Consider the following 18819-nt stretch of genomic DNA (forward strand, 5'->3'; position numbering starts at 1 on the left):
CCTCAACCCCTCACCCTCAACCCCTCACCCTCAACCCCTCACCCTCAACCCTCACCCTCAACCCTCACCCTCAACCACTCACCCTCACCCTCACTCACCCTCACTCACCCTCAACCCCTCACCCTCACTCACCCTCACTCACCCTCAACCCTCACCCTCACTCACCCTCACTCACCCTCACCCTCACTCACCCTCACTCACCCTCACCCACTCACCCTCACCCTCAACCACTCACCTCACCCTCACTCACCCTCACTCACCCTCAACCACTCACCCTCACTCGCACCCTCAACCACTCACTCACCCTCACTCACCCTCACTCACCCCTCACTCACTCACCCTCACTCACTCCCTCACTCACTCACCCTCACCTCACCCTCACCCTCACCTCAACCCTCCCCTCACTCACCCTCACTCCTCACTCACCTCACTCACCCTCACTCACCCTCACTCACCCTCATCACCCTCACTCACCCTCACTCACCCTCACTCACCTCACTCACTCACCCTCCTCACCTCACTCACCCTCACTCACCCTCACTCACCCTCACCACAACCCTTCACCCTCAACCCTTCACCCTCAACCCTTCACCCTCAACCCTTCACCCTCAACCCTTCACCCTCAACCCTTCACCCTCAACCCTTCACCCTCAACCCTTCACCCTCAACCCTTCACCCTCAACCCTTCACCCTCACCCCTCACCCTCACCCTTCACCCTCAACCCTTCACCCTCAACCCTTCACCCTCAACCTTCACCCTCAACCCCTCACCCTCAACCCCTCACCCTCAACCCCTCACCCTCACCCCTCACCTCAACCCCTCACCCTCAACCCTCACCTCAACCCTCACCCTCAACCCCTCACCCTCAACCCCTCACCCTCAACCCCTCACCTCAACCCTCACCCTCAACCCCTCACCCTCAACCCTCACCCTCAACCCCTCACCCTCAACCCCTCACCCTCAACCCCTCACCCTCAACCCTCACCCTCAACCCCTCACCCTCAACCCCTCACCTCAACCCCTCACCTCACCCCTCACCCTCAACCCCTCACCCTCAACCCCTCACCCTCAACCCTCACCTCAACCCCTCACTCACCTCAACCCCTCACTCACCCTCACTCACCCTCACTCACCCTCAACTCACCCTCACTCACCCTCACTCACCCTCACTCACCCTCACTCACCTCACTCACCCTCACTCACCCTCACTCACCCTCACTCACCCTCATCACCCTCACTCACCCTCACTCACCCTCACTCACCCTCACTCACCCTCACTCACCCTCACTCACCCTCACTCACCTCAGGCTCACTCACTCACCCTCACCCACCTCACTCACCCTCAACCCTTCACCCTCAACCCCTCACCCTCAACACCTCACCCTCAACCCCTCACCACCCTCACTCACCTCAACCCCACCCTCACTCACCCTCACTCACCCTCACTCACCTCACTCACCCTCAACCCTTCACCCTCACTCACCCTCAACCCTTCACCCTCACTCACCCTCAACCCTTCACCCTCAACCCTTCACCCTCAACCCTTCACCCTCAACCCTTCACCCTCAACCCTTCACCCTCAACCCTTCACCCTCAACCCTTCACCCTCAACCCTTCACCCTCAACCCTCACCCTCAACCCCTCACCCTCAACCCCTCACCCTCAACCCCTCACCCTCAACCCCTCACCCTCAACCCCTCACCCTCAACCCCTCACCCTCAACCCCTCACCCTCAACCCCTCACCCTCAACCCCTCACCCTCAACCCCTCACCCTCAACCCCTCACCCTCAACCCCTCACCCTCAACCCCTCACCCTCAACCCCTCACCCTCAACCCCTCACCCTCAACCCCTCACCCTCAACCCCTCACCCTCAACCCCTCACCCTCAACCCCTCACCCTCAACCCCTCACCCTCAACCCCTCACCCTCAACCCCTCACCCTCAACCCCTCACCCTCAACCCCTCACCCTCAACCCCTCACCCTCAACCCCTCACCCTCAACCCCTCACCCTCAACCCCTCACCCTCAACCCCTCACCCTCAACCCCTCACCCTCAACCCCTCACCTCAACCCCTCACCCTCAACCCCTCACCCTCAACCCCTCACCTCAACCCTCACCCTCAACCCCTCACCCTCAACCCCTCACCCTCAACCCCTCACCCTCAACCCCTCACCCTCAACCCCTCACCCTCAACCCCTCACCCTCAACCCCTCACCCTCAACCCCTCACCCTCAACCCCTCACCCTCAACCCCTCACCCTCAACCCCTCACCCTCAACCCCTCACCCTCAACCCCTCACCCTCAACCCCTCACCCTCAACCCCTCACCCTCAACCCCTCACCCTCAACCCCTCACCCTCAACCCCTCACCCTCAACCCCTCACCCTCAACCCCTCACCCTCAACCCCTCACCCTCAACCCCTCACCCTCAACCCCTCACCCTCACTCACCCTCACCCTCAACCCCTCACCCTCACTCACCCTCACTCACCCTCACTCACCCTCACTCACCCTCACTCACCCTCACTCACCCTCAACCCCTCACCCTCACTCACCCTCACTCACCCTCAACCCCTCACCCTCACCCACCCTCAACCCCTCACCCTCGCAACATATATTGTGTTACAATAGGTGTCACATTTGCGAAAGATAAAACTATTGGCATTGTAAATAACAAAGCTATTAATTTCGCTATTTTCAAAACAAGCACATAAATAAAAAATGTGTCCTTTACAATACCAATAGCTCAAACTTTCCTAATGCGAGACCTATTGCATTGCTGTGCTTCTCTCCCCTGCTGCACTCTCCTGCTCTCTAGAGATGTGGCCTAACGACCAGAGCTGCCATCTAAGTCACGTAAATACAAAACATGTTGCATTCCAAATGCTATAGGTGTCACATTCGCGAAAGTTATAACTATTGGCATTGTAAATGACAAAGCCATCAATTTAGCAATTTTTAAAACCAACAAATAAATAAAATATGTCATTTACAAGACCAATAACTCCAACTTTTCTAATGCGAGACCTATTGCATTTGCAATGCTTGTTCAGCATTGTGTTTTGTATTCCGGGCTTTGTGCTTTAATCATGCGCTTTTGCAAACAACTGAGCCGCATGCCACTGGCACCTCTTCTCTGCGTTGGAAGCCATGCGGCTAACTTGAAGGGTCCCTGTTGTAATGTTTAAAAAAAAGAAAACCAAGCATTTGCAATGCAATAGGTCTCGCATTTACGCGAGTTTGAGCTTTGACATTGCAAATAGCAATGCCTTATATATTTGTATTTGTTTTAACCCCTTCCATGCTCATGACTGAACGGTTCCGTCATGAGCATCGGTCGAGCTGTGCTCATGACGGAACCGTTCCGTCATGACCACGCCCGTTTTCATTAGGGCTCAGGACCGGGGGGGGGGGATATCAGCCGCATTGAAGGTGTTAAAAACATAAATTAAAGGCATTGTCATTTACAATGCCAATAGCTTTAACTCGTTCTTGCCTTTCAATTTCCCTCTCTCTCACTCCAGTCTCCTTCCCATTTCTTTATTGTTTTGACCTCCTATCTTCTTTTCCCTTGTCTCTACTCATCTGTATCTTCTTTATCCGTCGTTCTTTTCCCTAGCTGCCCTTCTCTCGTACTCTTAAAATTCTCTCCTCTCCCAGTTTTTGCCTTACACCGTAAGCTCCCTACTGTTTCTCTTCTTCCTATCAGTACCTTTCTACAAGCATTTGCAATGCAATACTTCTTGCATTTATTAAAGTTAGAGCTGTTGGCCTTGAAAATAACGATATTTTTTACTTTTGCTTTTTTTATACTAATAGCAATACCGCTATGTGAATATATTTACAACACTGCAAATAAAAAACAAAAGTAAAAAAAAGTGTCATTTTCAAAGTCAACAGCTCTAACTTTAACAAATGCGAGACCTATTGCATTGCAAATGCTTGTTTTTTTAAACTGTGCTGAACAAATCTACTCATCAGCGTAGAGCTCTCACTCCAGTGCCTGCCGTGACCCGCAGGTAGCAGACGCAGTCTAATGTAGTTAAAGGTCAAGGCCTGCCTTCTCACGAGCTCACTTTGGTCTTTGGAGCTTGACTTTTGCGTAAAAAAAACTTTTTATTGTGCGCAGCGCACTGAGCAGATTTCTTGTTTCACACAAATCAAGCTCCAAAGTGAGCTCGTGAGAAGGCAGGCAGGCCCTGTCCTTAACTACATTAGACTGCGTCTGTAAAACTGGGGCCCTACCTCGTTGTCGGAATGTCGGTGCTTGAGATCTGCAGAGCGTTTGAGGGGAGAGAGGGTGTTTGGGTACTGGTCGTGTACCTATGGGGGACAAGTGTGCTGCATGATGGATGTCTAAACATAAATAAAAGAATTAACTGATGACGATGCTTTCGACAAGTTGTGTGGAAGTGCATGAAATGCCAATAGTAATGCAATTACTAAAATAAAACGTTGTTCAATTTCCAGTAATTGTAGCAGTAGATTGTGAAAGTGAAGGGTTACAAAACATAGACCCTTTTGAAAAAAAGATGAAATGACGACAGCGGCACTCTGCACTCCTATAGGATACCACCATGACATTTATTAATGGGCGCTTCAAGGTGTGGATTGAGCCAGGCCTCCCCTGAGAGATGCCAGCTTCGAGCAGCTTTGCACACCCACTGTGTCATTTCCTCTTCTGCATGCTTCTGTTTTACCATCACTGCCCATAAACCAACACACAGTGCTTCATAAGAGTGTTCTTGTGAATAACCAACATAAGCCACCATCACCAAGCACGAAACCCCCACAAACCTTATTTTTGTGAACAGCGCCATAACGGCCTGACTCCCAGTACTGCACAATGAACAAGCCCTTACCAAGTCGCACTTCAGGATATAGGCAGTAACAGTCACTGGGCAGTAAGAATATCTCGAACAACAATATGTTCTGGTCACTGATAGGGCATTATCACCCATATGCACTGCATAGAATCTTGACCATAATTCCAGACCGGCACTCAGGCTGCTAAACATTTGTAAGGTCCCACTCCCAAAGGCAAGACCTATGGCTATTGGCTATACAATGCTTGTTCGTAAATTAGCTCGGTGGGTTGCTTACTTGCTCCATGTGAACTCTCAGGATCCCGCTGACCCTGTAAACCCCAGCAGCGCTGCTAAATTGTGGGGGCGGGGCTAAGGGAGCCTGCCCGCGCTTTTTGTGGCGAGGGAAGGGGAGTAAAAGAAAGACTTGTTACGTCTAGGGGAGAATGAACTAAAGTCAGGTGCAGGGACCGTGGCCGCTTCAAAGAACTGCAACAGAGAGGAGCAAAGAAGGTGTAAAAACTGGGGGCTCTACCTCGCAGTTGGTGCTTCAGATCTGCAGTGCGTTTGTGGGGAGAGACAGGGTTTGGGTACTCGTCGAGTAACTATGGGGGACAAGTGTGGCGCACTGGCGACAGCGGCACTCTGCACCCCTATATTTGTCATTGGTCTTCCGGTACCTCCTCTGTCTCCCGGTCCACAAGAACCGATTATACCACCCAGTAGTAAATTTCAATGAGTAAATACATTTGCAAGATGTTTGGGCTGCAAACGCAGTCAATCCTCACCCCTGCTCTACCCGAATTATTTCTAAGTAAAGGGGCAGCATGCAATCTTCCTCACTGCTGGAAGTAATCTTCCTTACTCTCCAAAACCCCCTCCCTCGATTACTGCTCAGCAGGGAAGCCTCTGTCTGCTCCCATATATGACTTGCTCATGCTAAAAAACGAGGCCACTCGACACTTTCTCCTTGACCCTTCGACATCTCAGAGGCCTACATTTTACTTGCATTGCTATTCTTTCACCGGGTTCAATAGACAGGAAGCATGCATTTTTATATAGTGGCCGAGTAGGTAAAAATAATAATGAGAGACTACAAGTAATATGGGTCAAAAATAAATATCCCTGTTGCTTCAGCTCCTTTCCCCGCGCATGAAATAGCTCATATCCTTGTGGTGGTTGGAGGGTGCAAGGATCTCACTACTGAAGAAAACATGGCCCAGAGTTGGTCTGTTCTAAAGTGTTAACCTGAAATCTCAAACCTAGTTAACTAACGCTTTCACTGGCTGCACCATCCTACTAGGTGAGAACAGAAAACCTTCTTTGCAGAATAAGCAACAGAAGTGGAAGAAGTTGACAAGAAGTTATTAGGCACCTCCGTGTTACCAGCTGCGTCCTTCTGGCGTGTGGGCCCCCCTTAAAGAGCAGCACCGGCACACCGCTGAGCTCCAGTGCAGGAACGTGTAGGAAGCCTGACCCAACACTTCTGGGAGTTGGCAGAACTCGTGGCCTGTCCATTTTGGCATTGTAACCCGTCAATTTAGGGCCCTGACACGGACGCAATTATGTTTTGGCATTATCTTTTCCCATTGTTGCTTTGCAATCAGTTAGTTGAGAATTAGCAGCAGTAAATATTTGTACAGTGAGCAAACATTCCATAGTATCAAGCCCTTTTATTTGACTTTTAGTTTCTACTTTCCCCTTGTGTGGTGCTCAAAGCTATTCCAATCCAGAGTCCTTCCTCCGCACACTGAGTGCCTAATTTTTTTTATTTGTGTGGCGCTTGCAGATAGTGTAATTATGGGCTCCCTCCAGACCCTCTGCCACTCACATTCCTCCGTGGGTGAATCCCATGACAATATTTAAATCAGTCACACTATTAAAAACTGACTAATTCTTCACTTCTATTAGTCTCGTGACATCTCCTCTGCATCATTCTTTTCCTCCCCGTGCTATAAGTCATTTACTGAGGGCAGAGCGCATACTCCTGTCCTTTCTCATAGGCATAATTATGTGGGTGACAAATTCGATTAATAAAATCAAAAACTTTACAAGTTGGATTTCTGTTGCACAAATTCACAGTGAAACGCTAGGAAACCCCATTAGGTTGTTCGGGCTCGCTCGCTACGGTGCAGTATGACAATCATTTTACGCCCTACCACTTTCAAATGTCACCGTCCGCCACTGGCAATTTATGTCTAACAACTCCTAACGCCTCCTGTTCGTATTCCGTTCTTGTTTAGCTCATGCGTGCTGTTGTAGAAGGGGACCCATCATATGCAAATTTATATTTGCGTGCCCCCAAGAATCAAGTTAGAATTGCCAAACCCACATTACTTGTGTATTGGAACAAAAGTGTCCATAGGCACGTTAATTCTTATTGGGACTTCTTCGAAGGGGTGCGACTAGAGTCCCCTTTTACAGTGAGCTTGGGACAAGCGTTTGGAGACACCAAAGCAATGCCTGGTGTCAGTAGCACAAATGTATTAATTTTTTTTCCCTGGGGGAGGTTAAATGTTTGTAAACCATTGTATTTTCACTAACGCTTTGTTTTTTACGGAAGTGCTCGTTTCCCATACACTAAAACTATGCTCCTCCAATTGCAGGCTCTCTCCTAACACTATGGTGACACCGCATAAGAAGAGCATGCTGGGAAATGGGAACTACGATGTGAACGTTATCATGGCTGCACTACAGACCAAAGGATATGAAGCAGTGTGGTGGGACAAACGAAGGTAACATAACATTCTGCATGTTGAAGATCTGTTGGAAACTCACATGCATAGCCCTCTCTGTAAGCTCAAGTAATGTGCTGATTAAGTTAAAATGCACTGTAAATGATGTTTTTTGTGGCGTAGGAGTCTTTATCTCCATGGGTATTAAAGTCTGTATTGATAGGTACGGTAAACACACAATATGTTTTATCACACTAAACGTTGAAAGCTACTGTTTATTTCCACTAAAAATTATGCTTGGGTTTAGGATGTGTTTCTCTGGGCCAGTACAGGACTTTTAGGTTTGTGTATAGTGATAAGATACAGAGATTCCAGCTTTGTATAGGATAACTTGCCAGTGCTGGAACCTACAATTTGAACTTTAGGTTTCTATGGATGCAAGTTTACCAGGGCCAGACAGGCCTTTTATTCCACTGGGCCTTTTCTCAGCGGGCAGAGGTCCTTGGAGGCCTGGTTTGAAAGCCTAGGGTGCCCTGGTGCCTTTCCTTAGCACCCAGAGTTTAATTGCAGCAGGCACAGGGATGATTAAAAAAAGGGAGGGAGCAGGGAGGAGATTAGAAAGAAAGCGATGCGAGCCAGTAGAGAGAGAACGGGTGGATGGAAGGAGAGAGATAATATGTAGAGACTTAGGGAGCTAGGCTGGTTTGAAAATTTTTGCCAGGGCTGCTTTTGGTTTCCCACAGCAACACTGACGGTTAATGCACATTTAGACGGGTGGGCGGTGTTTGTCGTGGCCCTTCTTAGGGTAATTTATCCCAAAACCTTTATTTATTTATTTATTTATTTATTGTGACTTGTATAGCGCGCTATAACCCAGGGGTCTCTAGGCGCTTTGTTAGGGTCAGCTAAACAATAAAAAGATGCATCAACTTACATTTATCGGCCACCCCACGCTTGCTGGAAAAGCATAGTTTTTAGTTGTTTGCGGAAAGGCATTAGTTTCTTTTCATTGCGGAGTTTCAGCGGTAATTTATTCCACATAGCTGGCAAAGTATGTGAAAAAGCACGTCCACCCACGGTAGTCAATCTACAGCGTGGCTGAACCAGGTAGATGGAGTCAGCCGATCTAAGCGCCCTCCCTGGTTTGTAAAGGGACAGACGAGATTTCAAATAGGTGGGTGCTCTCCCATGAAGCGCCTTGTGTACAATGCAGAGCCCCTTGAACATTAATCTCTGCCTCACTGGCAGCCAATGGAGTTCCCGCAGGAGGGGGGATGCCTGGGTACTCCTTGGTCTCTTGAAAATGAGCCTCGCAGCATCGTTCATGACCGTCTGCATTCTATTCAGGAGGCCCTGTGGGAGTCCTATATACAATGAATTGCCATAATCCAGCCTGGCCAAAATCAAAATCTCTTTTTCTTCCTAGTATTTGCCAACTCTCTCCGCGTAACCGTAGGTTAGGAAGAGGCGCTTACACACTTGTGCATTCCCCAAGCAACAGCCATAAACCAAGGACATCCAAGGGCACATCAGATCTGTCATTTGAGGGCCAAATCAGATAGATTGGAGAGAGAGCTTTTGACACTTAACTTCTAGGGGCCGGATCATGGCCCCACTAAAGATTAAGATCTGCATTCCATGGCAGACAGGCCTACAGTTTAGGGGAGACCTCTGTAGTTCAAAGGGAGACCCCTTGAACTACCCCAAACTTCAAAGAAACACAGCAGTATAACTACATGGTGCCATCCTTCAGCAAAGGGTGAGATGCACTCGTGGGACCAAAGAACCCGGACTGCATGGTGCACATTGCCAGAGGACTCTGTTGTGCACATGGAGGATAACTGTCCGAATAGTGCATGGCCTGGGGCAAGGACCTGCTGAATTGTGGTGCCCTGAAGTGTGCTCCCCAAGGGCCTGACCACGGGCCTTCTGTTCTCCCGGAGATCTCGGACTTCCTAGATCTCCAGAGAGGGACCTACACCATCTACCTGTGACATCTGGAGAGTGGTACCCTCTCAAGTGCCAACATAGGCTACTGGATCCCATCTAGTAGTGTGGTGTGAGCATGGAACTAAGACTTGTGTCTCCTGACTGGATTGACTAGCACTGAGCCCCAGAAATCTTACCCGCATCTAAGACATGTGGTTCCTGTACTGAAGGGACCCTGACACTCCTAAGCTCCTAGTTGAAGGTGAGCGGATTCACTGGTTACGGGACCCTGTGTGCCCGTTTCGTCAATTGTGCCTCATCTTTCGTGTGACACGCCGACTGAATGATCATTACGTGTGGTATCTAATTTAGAGTGTGGCCCTCAGAGTCGGAGGTGTACCTGTAGTGGTGCCTCATTCTACCCCATGTGGCTCTGCTGAATTGGGGGGGTGGCCCAGTGTCCGGGAGCCTGGATTTGCTATCTTCCATTTGAGGGTATAGGACAATTCTGGCGAACTAGATGGTGAGGGAGGCTTGGGCCACGGAGTCTGCAGATTGTGAACCATTGAGCTGCCGGGTACCAGATGCGCTGCATTAGGCTACTGTGTGCGTGTATGTGTGTAAGAGCATTTCGTATGGACTGGCTGATACCTGCAGCACCGCGGTGTGTGTGTGTGTCTGTGGCAGTAATAGTGTGTGGACCACCTGTGATTCAGTACTCTGGCCGGCGTTGCAGCTTCATACGTTGATTGTATGCCAAAAGCATAATACATTGGGTGTATCCGTGTGGCTCCGGCCGGTTGTGCTGCTAAGTGTTCTACTTTCCTACATGTACATATTTTTGATATTGTACACCGCATAAGGGTGCTCTCTCTCAATTCGGTAGGTTAGATTAGGAATTGTCCACGGTGTGCGTAATATTGATATCATAACAAAATGAGTGGGCCTAGTACTGCTAGTAATATTTCCAAATGTGTTTTATGCCCAAAACGTTTTTTCTTATTTAAATGATTGAATATAAACGTTTTTACATGCATCCTGTATGAAGTCTCTTTTGTGATGCTTTAGTGTATTTATTGCAAGTGACTTAGCTTTACACATTGCTTCTGATATAAGCCTGACTGCTCAGTGCCAAGCTACCCAAGGGTGAGCACGGGTTGTGCAGTGAGGGTAATCACCTGCCCTTGACGGGAGCAGTAGGTTCTGCCTGGCTGGGGGCATCCCTTTAGCTAACCAGACTCTGCCGGTTCCAACAGGCGGGTACTGACCAGTGTGTAGGTTAATGAAATTTCTGTGTCAGTCTCTCCTTATCCCAGTCTTGGTTCCTTTCACAATCTTTCTAGGTATATGTATGTCATTACTATCCAGTTCTTGTGTGGAAGAAATGTATAAGTTACTGTCTGGTGCTATGGTTTATCGTACTGTGATGGCTGAGTTATTTCCTGCTACTGGAGTTGAGCAGCACAGACCAGAAGAGTGTGTGGTTGCTGCTCAATAATGGGGTTAATTTCTTTACTACTTAGTATTTTGGGAGTGGGCAAGTTGACTATTGTTCCAGAGTTCAATCTAGGAATAATTTAATATTCTGCAAGCTTGTGCTGCTTTTTTGTGGCACTGACTGTGCTTAGGTTTACAGTGAAGCTTCTTTGTCTGTGCATTCTTTGTGCGTTATTTGTCTGTTAGCTAATTTTCAAATGCCTGTTTCTCACAAACTCTTCCTTTGCCTCCATTCCCATTGTCCATTCCCACAGGGACGTGAGTATCATTGCCCTCTCTAGTGTAACGGGTCTCATCATGAACCTTCCCTCCAGCTTGTCATGGGGGCCGGTGAAGCTCCCGCTAAAGCGCCAGCATTGGATCTGTATCCGGGAAGTGGGTGGCACGTACTACAATCTAGACTCTAAGCTGAAGTTGCCTGAGCGGATCGGCACGGAGGATGAGCTACGGTAGGTCCTGTGGTGTGTCTGTCAGTGTCCAATCAGCTGCTGCATGTCGCACCCCTTCGGATGTACGCAAGGGACTTGTTTGGTTCCTAACTCTAGGAGCTACCTCACTTTGTCTTCAGATTCACAGCTAAGGCTGATTTCTTGGCATCCCTTTTCGTTCTACAGCATGAGTGCCTTCACATCCATTAACCGTTCTCCACAGTTTTTCCTCTCTGGTGCTTCCCCTCTGTGCCTATGCAGAAAGAGCCACCTACCTATCAGTTCTTCCCAAACTAGTGTGGCTATTTTATAACCCCACACAGTCTGTTTAATAGAAAACCAATAATAAAATAATTGTAATGGACTCAGGACTCTGGACAGCGGTTAGTTTGTCAGGGAATCCTCTACAGTCTGTGCTTGGAATACCCACCATAAAGGACACCGTGTGTTTCAGAGTCCATTTGGAAAATGTGTCTAGGAATCTTCACAGGTGGGTGGCTTCTCATGGGTTGCTGCCTGGCCCAGGAACAGTTACCTCTATGTTGTGTTGCACATGTTCACCCCATTAGGTTGCACTGCCGATAGAAAAGCTATTTTCACTTAGGTGAAAAATTCCTAACTTGTAGGGTGTTTGTATGTGATTGCCCATTGCCTTGTGTTTCTTTCAACTGTTCATTACCAGAAATATACAGGAAGTGTCAAGCTTTTATCCCCAGTTATGAATGTGGAGCTGGTCGGCCAGTCCCACCTGCTGCCAATGCCTTTAATTTTGAACTGTTAAGTCAAAGGAAGTAACAACGATTTAGTCATGGAATTGAGAGACATTTTAAACGGGGAACGTGTATCTCAAATTCTGCATCTTGGTCCGTATTCAGGTACAGTATGGCAGACCGAACTGGATCTTTTATTTTGGAGGTTCTGGCTTTTGGTATTTTATACAGGCAGGCCTGCTATGGTTTCTTACTGACAGAGAGCTGCTGGTTTTCAGAGAGCCCTTAACATGATTTCACTCAGCAGCACTAGCTGCAAATTAATTTGTCCAATCTTACGTCCTACATCCGGAAGAAAAGGGCTTCCGGATGAGAGAGAGTAGTCTCTTCTGAAGCGGGTTGGCACTTCCTCTGCTGCTCCTATACTAGCTGGTGGTTCACAGACTGTGAAGGCCCCTCCTCTTGATTTTGGTGTAGAAGGTCCAGTGAGCCTGTAAAGTAGAAAACGTTTGTTTAATTTTTTCTACTTTCCTTTGGCTGATTGGACTACCCTCCTCAAAACCACAGGGAGGAGCCAAGGCTGCTGTAGTGAACTTGCAGCAGCTAGACGAGTGGCTGAGGGACCACCACAAGAGCATGCAAGCTGTCTGATTGCAACTGTTTTATTATCAGTTATAGTTGGCTTAAAGCCAGGACATTGGTTGGCTTTTTAACTCCCATTTCCTTGCTTTTTATTCAACGGTTTCCCTTGTCCATCTTCTGTTTCCTCTGACTCTTTGATCACAGCCTCCCTCTCTCGTGTCCTTCCACTGCTCACTTTTAGAGTACTACTTTTTTACTTTTTTCTTTACTAAGAAGTCCATGAGAGTGCATGTGCTTGCCTGATGTCTCCCTTGTGTGCTTATCTCTCCTGTTCCTCTGTATTGCGCTCTCTCGTATGTCTGCGTCTCTGACCCCACTCCCTCCTTCACACCCATATGCTTCTCTCCCCTACGCTGTGATGTTCTCTTGACTGTTGCGGTCTGCCATGTCTGAATTTTGCCCACTGCCTGTGTTGCTGTCTCCTTCGTGTACTTCTCCTCCTGTGTTGCTGTCTCCCTCGTGGTTTTCCCCCACCACTCGTGTTGCTCTCTCCCTTGTGAACCCAACCCACCCTGTACTCTCTCAGAGACTGCATGAGGTATTTTCTGCGCAGGTAATTAGATTACGGGGTACACTGCCCAAGATGTTTCCCCCAAGCCTTTGCTCTTGCTCACCTCCTACCTAGTGGTTATTAATCCATTTTCGCTGTTTTGTGTGACCGTTTCTAGAGCCAGTTCCTCAAATAGTCTTAACAGCGGATGCATCGCACTCCGGCTGGGGAGCCCACCTCCTGCATCACACCATGCAAGGCAGGTGGTCACCGCAACAAAAGCTATTGCACATCAACCACCTAGAGTTACTAGCTGTGTTTCTAGCCCTAAAAGCTTTTCATACTCCAGTGTCAGGCAAAGCTGTCTTAGTCCGCACAGACAATATGACAGCTATGTATTACATAAACAAGGAGGGACACACTCTCTGCAGATCTCTCAGTTAGCACAGCAGATATGGAGATGGGATATACCACTAAACCTCTTCCTATTAGCCCAACACGTCCCAGGAGTACAAAATACCATGGCAGATCTACTAAGTCGACAAACTCAACAAATCCACGAATGGGAACTTCATCCACAAGTTCTTCATTCTTTCTTTCAGATGTGGGGACAACCTCAGATAGACCTCTTTGCCACCCACGAAAACGCAAAATGCCCAAACTTTGCCGCCAGATACCCACACCCATTGTCCAAAGGCAATGCGATATGGATGAACTGGTCAGAACTGTTTGCGTACGCTTTTACTCCTCTCCCACTACTTCCCTTAGTGGTACGCAAACTGCAATAACATTCCCTGATGCTCATCCTAGTCTCTCCCAACTTGGGCCAGACAACCGCGGTGCACCACACTGTTGCAGATGTCTGTAGTACCACACCAAAAACCAAACCTATCTCCACGCTTATTAACACAGAACCATGGAGAGATCCGACACCTGGACCCAGCTCAGCCCAACCTAGCGATGTGGCTCCTGAGGTCATAGAGTTTGGTTACCTCAACCTTCCCCCTGAATGTATACACGTTATTAAAGAAGCTAGACGTCCCACCACTAGAGCATGCTACGCTGCTAAGTGGAAAAGGTTCGTCATATACTGCCAAAACAACCAAATTAATCCCTTAGATGTGTTTATTCAACACATCATTGGATATTTATTGCACCTTCAAAAGTGTAACTTAGCCTACATGTCTATCAGGTTACACCTTGCAGCCATTGCAGCATACTTGCAAAATAGACAACATCTATCTCTTTTTAGAGTGCCAGCTATTAAAGCTTTTATGGAAGGACTTAAAAGAATAATTCCTCCCAGAACTCCACCTGCACCAGTGTGGAATCTAAATGTGGTTCTCACAAGGTTAATGGGACCTCCCTTTGAACCATTACATAAATGTGAATTGCAATTTCTAACCTGGAAAGTAGCTTTCCTAGTAGCCATTACTTCCCTCAGGAGGGTTAGTGAACTACAAGCATTTACCATTCAAGAACCCTTTCTACAAATGCATCATAACAAAGTGGTTCTTCGTACTAATCCAAAAGTCATTTCACCATTTCATCTAAATCAATCTGTTGAGCTGCCCGTATTTTTCTCGAAGCCTTCAACAGTCGCAGAAATAGCTCTACACACTTTAGATGTCAAGAGAGCATTGCTGTACTACATTGAAAGGACACAAGCTTTTCGTAAGACAAAACAACTTTTTGTGTCTTTCTCACCGCCACATAAAGGCAATCCCATATCAAAATCAGGGATCGCTAGGTGAATTGTTAAATGTATACAAATATGTTATCAAAAAGCCAAGCGTACATTAACAATCCCACCAAAAGCCCATTCTACCAGGAAGATAGGGGCTTCAATGGCATTCTTAGGGAACATTCCCCTAGATGATATATGCAAAGCAGCTACATGGTCTACACCGCACTCCTTCACAAAGCACTACTGTGTAGATGTGCAAACTAAACAACAAGCCACTGTGGGCCAGGCTGTACTAAAAACCCGGTTTTAAACCACTGCAACAGATACTGGTGGTCGCCGCTAGGTGTGGGAATTGCTATGTAATCTATGCATAGTTTGCAATCTGCAGCTCATATGCCTCGAACGGAAAATGCTACTTACCAGTATGCATCTGTTCTTGGCATGTAGAGCTGCAGAGTTGCACACACCCAACCCCGGCTACCTTTATCTGTTCCAGTATTATCTCAATTAGATATATATCACATGGACATCACTATCTCTTATACAGCTCCATCACTTTCCTAATGGCGAAAAACAATCTGGGGATGGAGCCGATGACCATGCGCAGTATCATCCAAAGGAGGAGTCACTTATCCCGTGACTTCCAAAGACTTTTCTACAAAACAAACTGCAAATATCCGGGCCCAACACTAGGTGGCAATCTATGCATAGTGTGCAACTCTGCAGCTCTACATGCCAAGAACAGATGAACACTGGTAAGTAGCATTTTCCTTCTATACAGGGCCGTACCCTCCCCCTTTCAAGTGCCATTGGCCTACCGATGAGGATCGTTCATCTCCCGCCACCCCCCAGCCCCTGCCCCTGCACAATAAACAGAGGGCAGGAGCATACCGGTCGAGAGGGATACGGTGAGGAAAGGCTCAGAGTGTTCACTTACAAGGGGTATGGTGTTTGAAACTGGGGTAAGAATGGTGCGTGCATGGAAACTGACTCTGGGCATCATAGGATTTGTAGTCCGTCCTCAGTAACTTCTTACACCGCAGGCAGTTTGTTCAAATAAAAAAAAACATTCTCCTTGCATATTTAGTAATTCCTTATTGGTTACTCGATACTGTTACATAATTATTTTTCATGCAGCTCGCTTAGAGAGGCGTACAGCACGGTGGTGGAGTTATCAACCTTGTTGTTTAACGGATATTTATGTCCGTGTTGCTCCGAGGAGCCTCCTACCTCGCTGGCAGCTTTCCAGCTGCTGCACATGGCCCCATCTTATTTCAGCTTCCTTGTTACCTCTGTTGTCTGCTAGCTGAGGAACCAGTACCTGTCCAATTCTTTCGCCATATTCATATTGAAGGGAGCGGTTGTCTGTCTGTATCTGTCTGTCTTCCAACTGTCTCACTCTATCTGCCGCCCTCACTCTATTGCATCACTCAGCACTACCACAGCATCATTGAACGCTGCAACATCACTCGTCGCCACTGCAACATCACTCGTCGCCACTGCAACATCACTCGTCGCCACTGCAACATCACTCGTCGCCACTGCAACATCACTCGTCGCCACTGCAACATCACTCGTCGCCACTGCAACATCACTCGTCGCCACTGCAACATCACTCGTCGCCACTGCAACATCACTCGTCGCCACTGCAACATCACTCGTCGCCACTGCAACATCACTCGTCGCCACTGCAACATCAATCTGTGCAACCATTCCACAATAACTGGTTCAAATTTGTTCTCTCAATGTTTCAAGCTTTATTACAAATGTCACAAAAAGAGGTTAATATTTTACTTCTGTTCTTGGATTTTTGTCACATTAAAATACACTGAACATAATCTTCACAAAAATTATTTACAAAAGTTTAAGCTATTGCCATTATAAATGACAATAACTTTTATTTAAGTATTAATTATTTAAAAACATTAAAAGCCATTGTTATTTGTAATATCAATACATCTAAGTAACTTAAATACAACACATATTGCATTACAAATGCTATAGGTGTCACGTGCGAAAGTTAAAACTATTGGCATTGTTAATGACAAAGCTATTAATGTAGCTATTTTCAAAACCAACACCTAAATAAAAAAATGTGTCGTTTACAATACCAATAGCTCAAACTTTCCTAATGCGAGACCTATTACATTGCAAATGCTTGTTTTCATTTTGGTTAGGCACTGCATGAGATGCATGTGTTTTCTAGCTCTCTTCGTCCTTTGCTTCTCCCTTACCAAATAGTTGCTCTAGCCCTCATGTGCCTCTTGCTCTCTCTTAGCTATACTTCTTCCACCAAACTTCCCCACCCTTCATGCTCCGTGTTGAGCTCTGTAGGAGAGTAGGGTCTGCAATCCTATGATCACCCAGATTTTTGCTTTTTGCTGCACTGGTTTACGACTTTCCCTGGCTGTGGGCCTGCTAATCAGACCCACAGCCTAGCTGTTCTCTCTATCCAAATTGTACTTAGGTACTGAATTGGCACTGGGCCCTCTCCAAGTCCCTGTACCCAGGGCTGAGGTGCACCCAGAAGTCTCCCAGGGGCTGAAGCATGTATTGTGCCACCCCTGGATTGACTAACTAAAACTGACACAACTGGCTGCACGACAGCTGGGGCAAGGTGGTGTACTCACCCTTTGCTTTAGATATAGTATACCTATATCTAACCCTAAAATGGACACACAGATCTCCTATCAGTCACTCCTATAGCAGGCCTTAACAATCCTGAAGGCAGAGTGCTTGGAATCGTGTGAGATGGTGCTCTAGCATGAGCTGAGCCTGTCTGCGGCGTTCGGGATCCATCCCTTAGCCGTTTCCATGATATCGCATACCATATACTCTTAAGTGCATTATAATCCTCGCGGTTATGTGCCAACTCTGGTATCGCTTTATCAAAACATGTCGAGTAAGGTGTCATACGAATTGGAATACTAACCCCTCGCCAATTCTGGCGACGGGGTTAGCATTCCACCCTTCTAGAGGGACACGACATGCATGTAACCTATAACCCGGTTAAAAGTCAGACAGAGCCTTAGCATCCACAAAATGGATGCTGCCACCGAGACACAAGTCTGCCCTCCTGCTGCTGGGAGTCCTCCCAGAGCAGGAGATAAGGACAAAGGGTTTCCTGCCAGGGGCGGTGCCAGCACCGTCCCAGACAGGGTTTTGTGTATTGTAGGTAGGCAGGGCTTTAGAGGAAGGTGACTGCAAGTAGCACCCCGGTGCTCACTGTGCATAGGCCGGCTGGAACCAGTTCCAGGGTCACTCCAGACCCTGTGCTGGGGAAAAGCCCGCCAAGGAAGTGGGTGTAACCACCCCCCTCCTAGTCCCACCCATAGGGCAGGACTTAGTCGCGTGCCAGCCCCTTTTTACAGGATAAAGGTAGAGACTGGCCCCCTTCCAAATCAGATCATCTTTGAATCCTGAAACTACTTTCTGCGAAAGGAACTCAAGACTTCTTCCTAAGATTTCTCCCTTGTGACTAAGGAGTAGTCACCCTGCATCCGCAGGCACCATCTAAGAACACTGCGGTCTGCTGTAAGTCCTTCCTCCGGAATCCGACTGCCCAGCTCGACGAGAACCGGCTTCCCTGGCACCTCTGACCCCTACCCACCTCTACAGCCCAGCTGAGAACCGTGGGTGCGACGAGACCTCAGGGGACCGGCCATCTGCAAGACTGCACGACTTCTTTCCAGCAAGCCCGCCGAGTAATCTACTGGTGAGTGCTTTGGGGTCCGAGAAGCCCCGACTCTGAGCAGCTCCAGCTCCGAAGTGCAGCCCCCCAGCATCTCCACGATCTGCGTGGGGCCCTTCTGCTTTCCGCTGCTCACCGCGTTGTTTGGCTACTAGCCCGTTGGCTTGTGGCCTTCCTGACGACGCCCGACGACATTTCTGCTGCTGGTCTGGTTGCTCCAGACTGGCCCTTGCTCCCTCCCAGAAGAGGAGCACCCTGGACCCT

At 48.0% G+C, this 18819-nt stretch overlaps 1 protein-coding gene across 3 annotated transcripts in view; it reads left to right on the top strand.

Annotated features, from left to right (window-relative positions):
- Positions 1 to 18819, top strand: part of JOSD1 (Josephin domain containing 1) — a 219524-nt gene that overhangs the window by 47941 nt on the left and 152764 nt on the right. For all 3 annotated transcript variants that reach the window (XM_078683587.1, XM_078683578.1, XM_078683582.1), the window contains 2 exons: positions 7413 to 7541; positions 11162 to 11356. In XM_078683587.1, the coding sequence (XP_078539713.1) occupies positions 7413 to 7541; positions 11162 to 11356 (324 nt within the window). The remainder of the gene's footprint in view (positions 1 to 7412; positions 7542 to 11161; positions 11357 to 18819) is intronic.

This window comes from Lissotriton helveticus, chromosome 1_1 (genome assembly GCF_964261635.1).
Source record: "Lissotriton helveticus chromosome 1_1, aLisHel1.1, whole genome shotgun sequence".
NCBI lineage: Eukaryota > Metazoa > Chordata > Amphibia > Caudata > Salamandridae > Lissotriton > Lissotriton helveticus.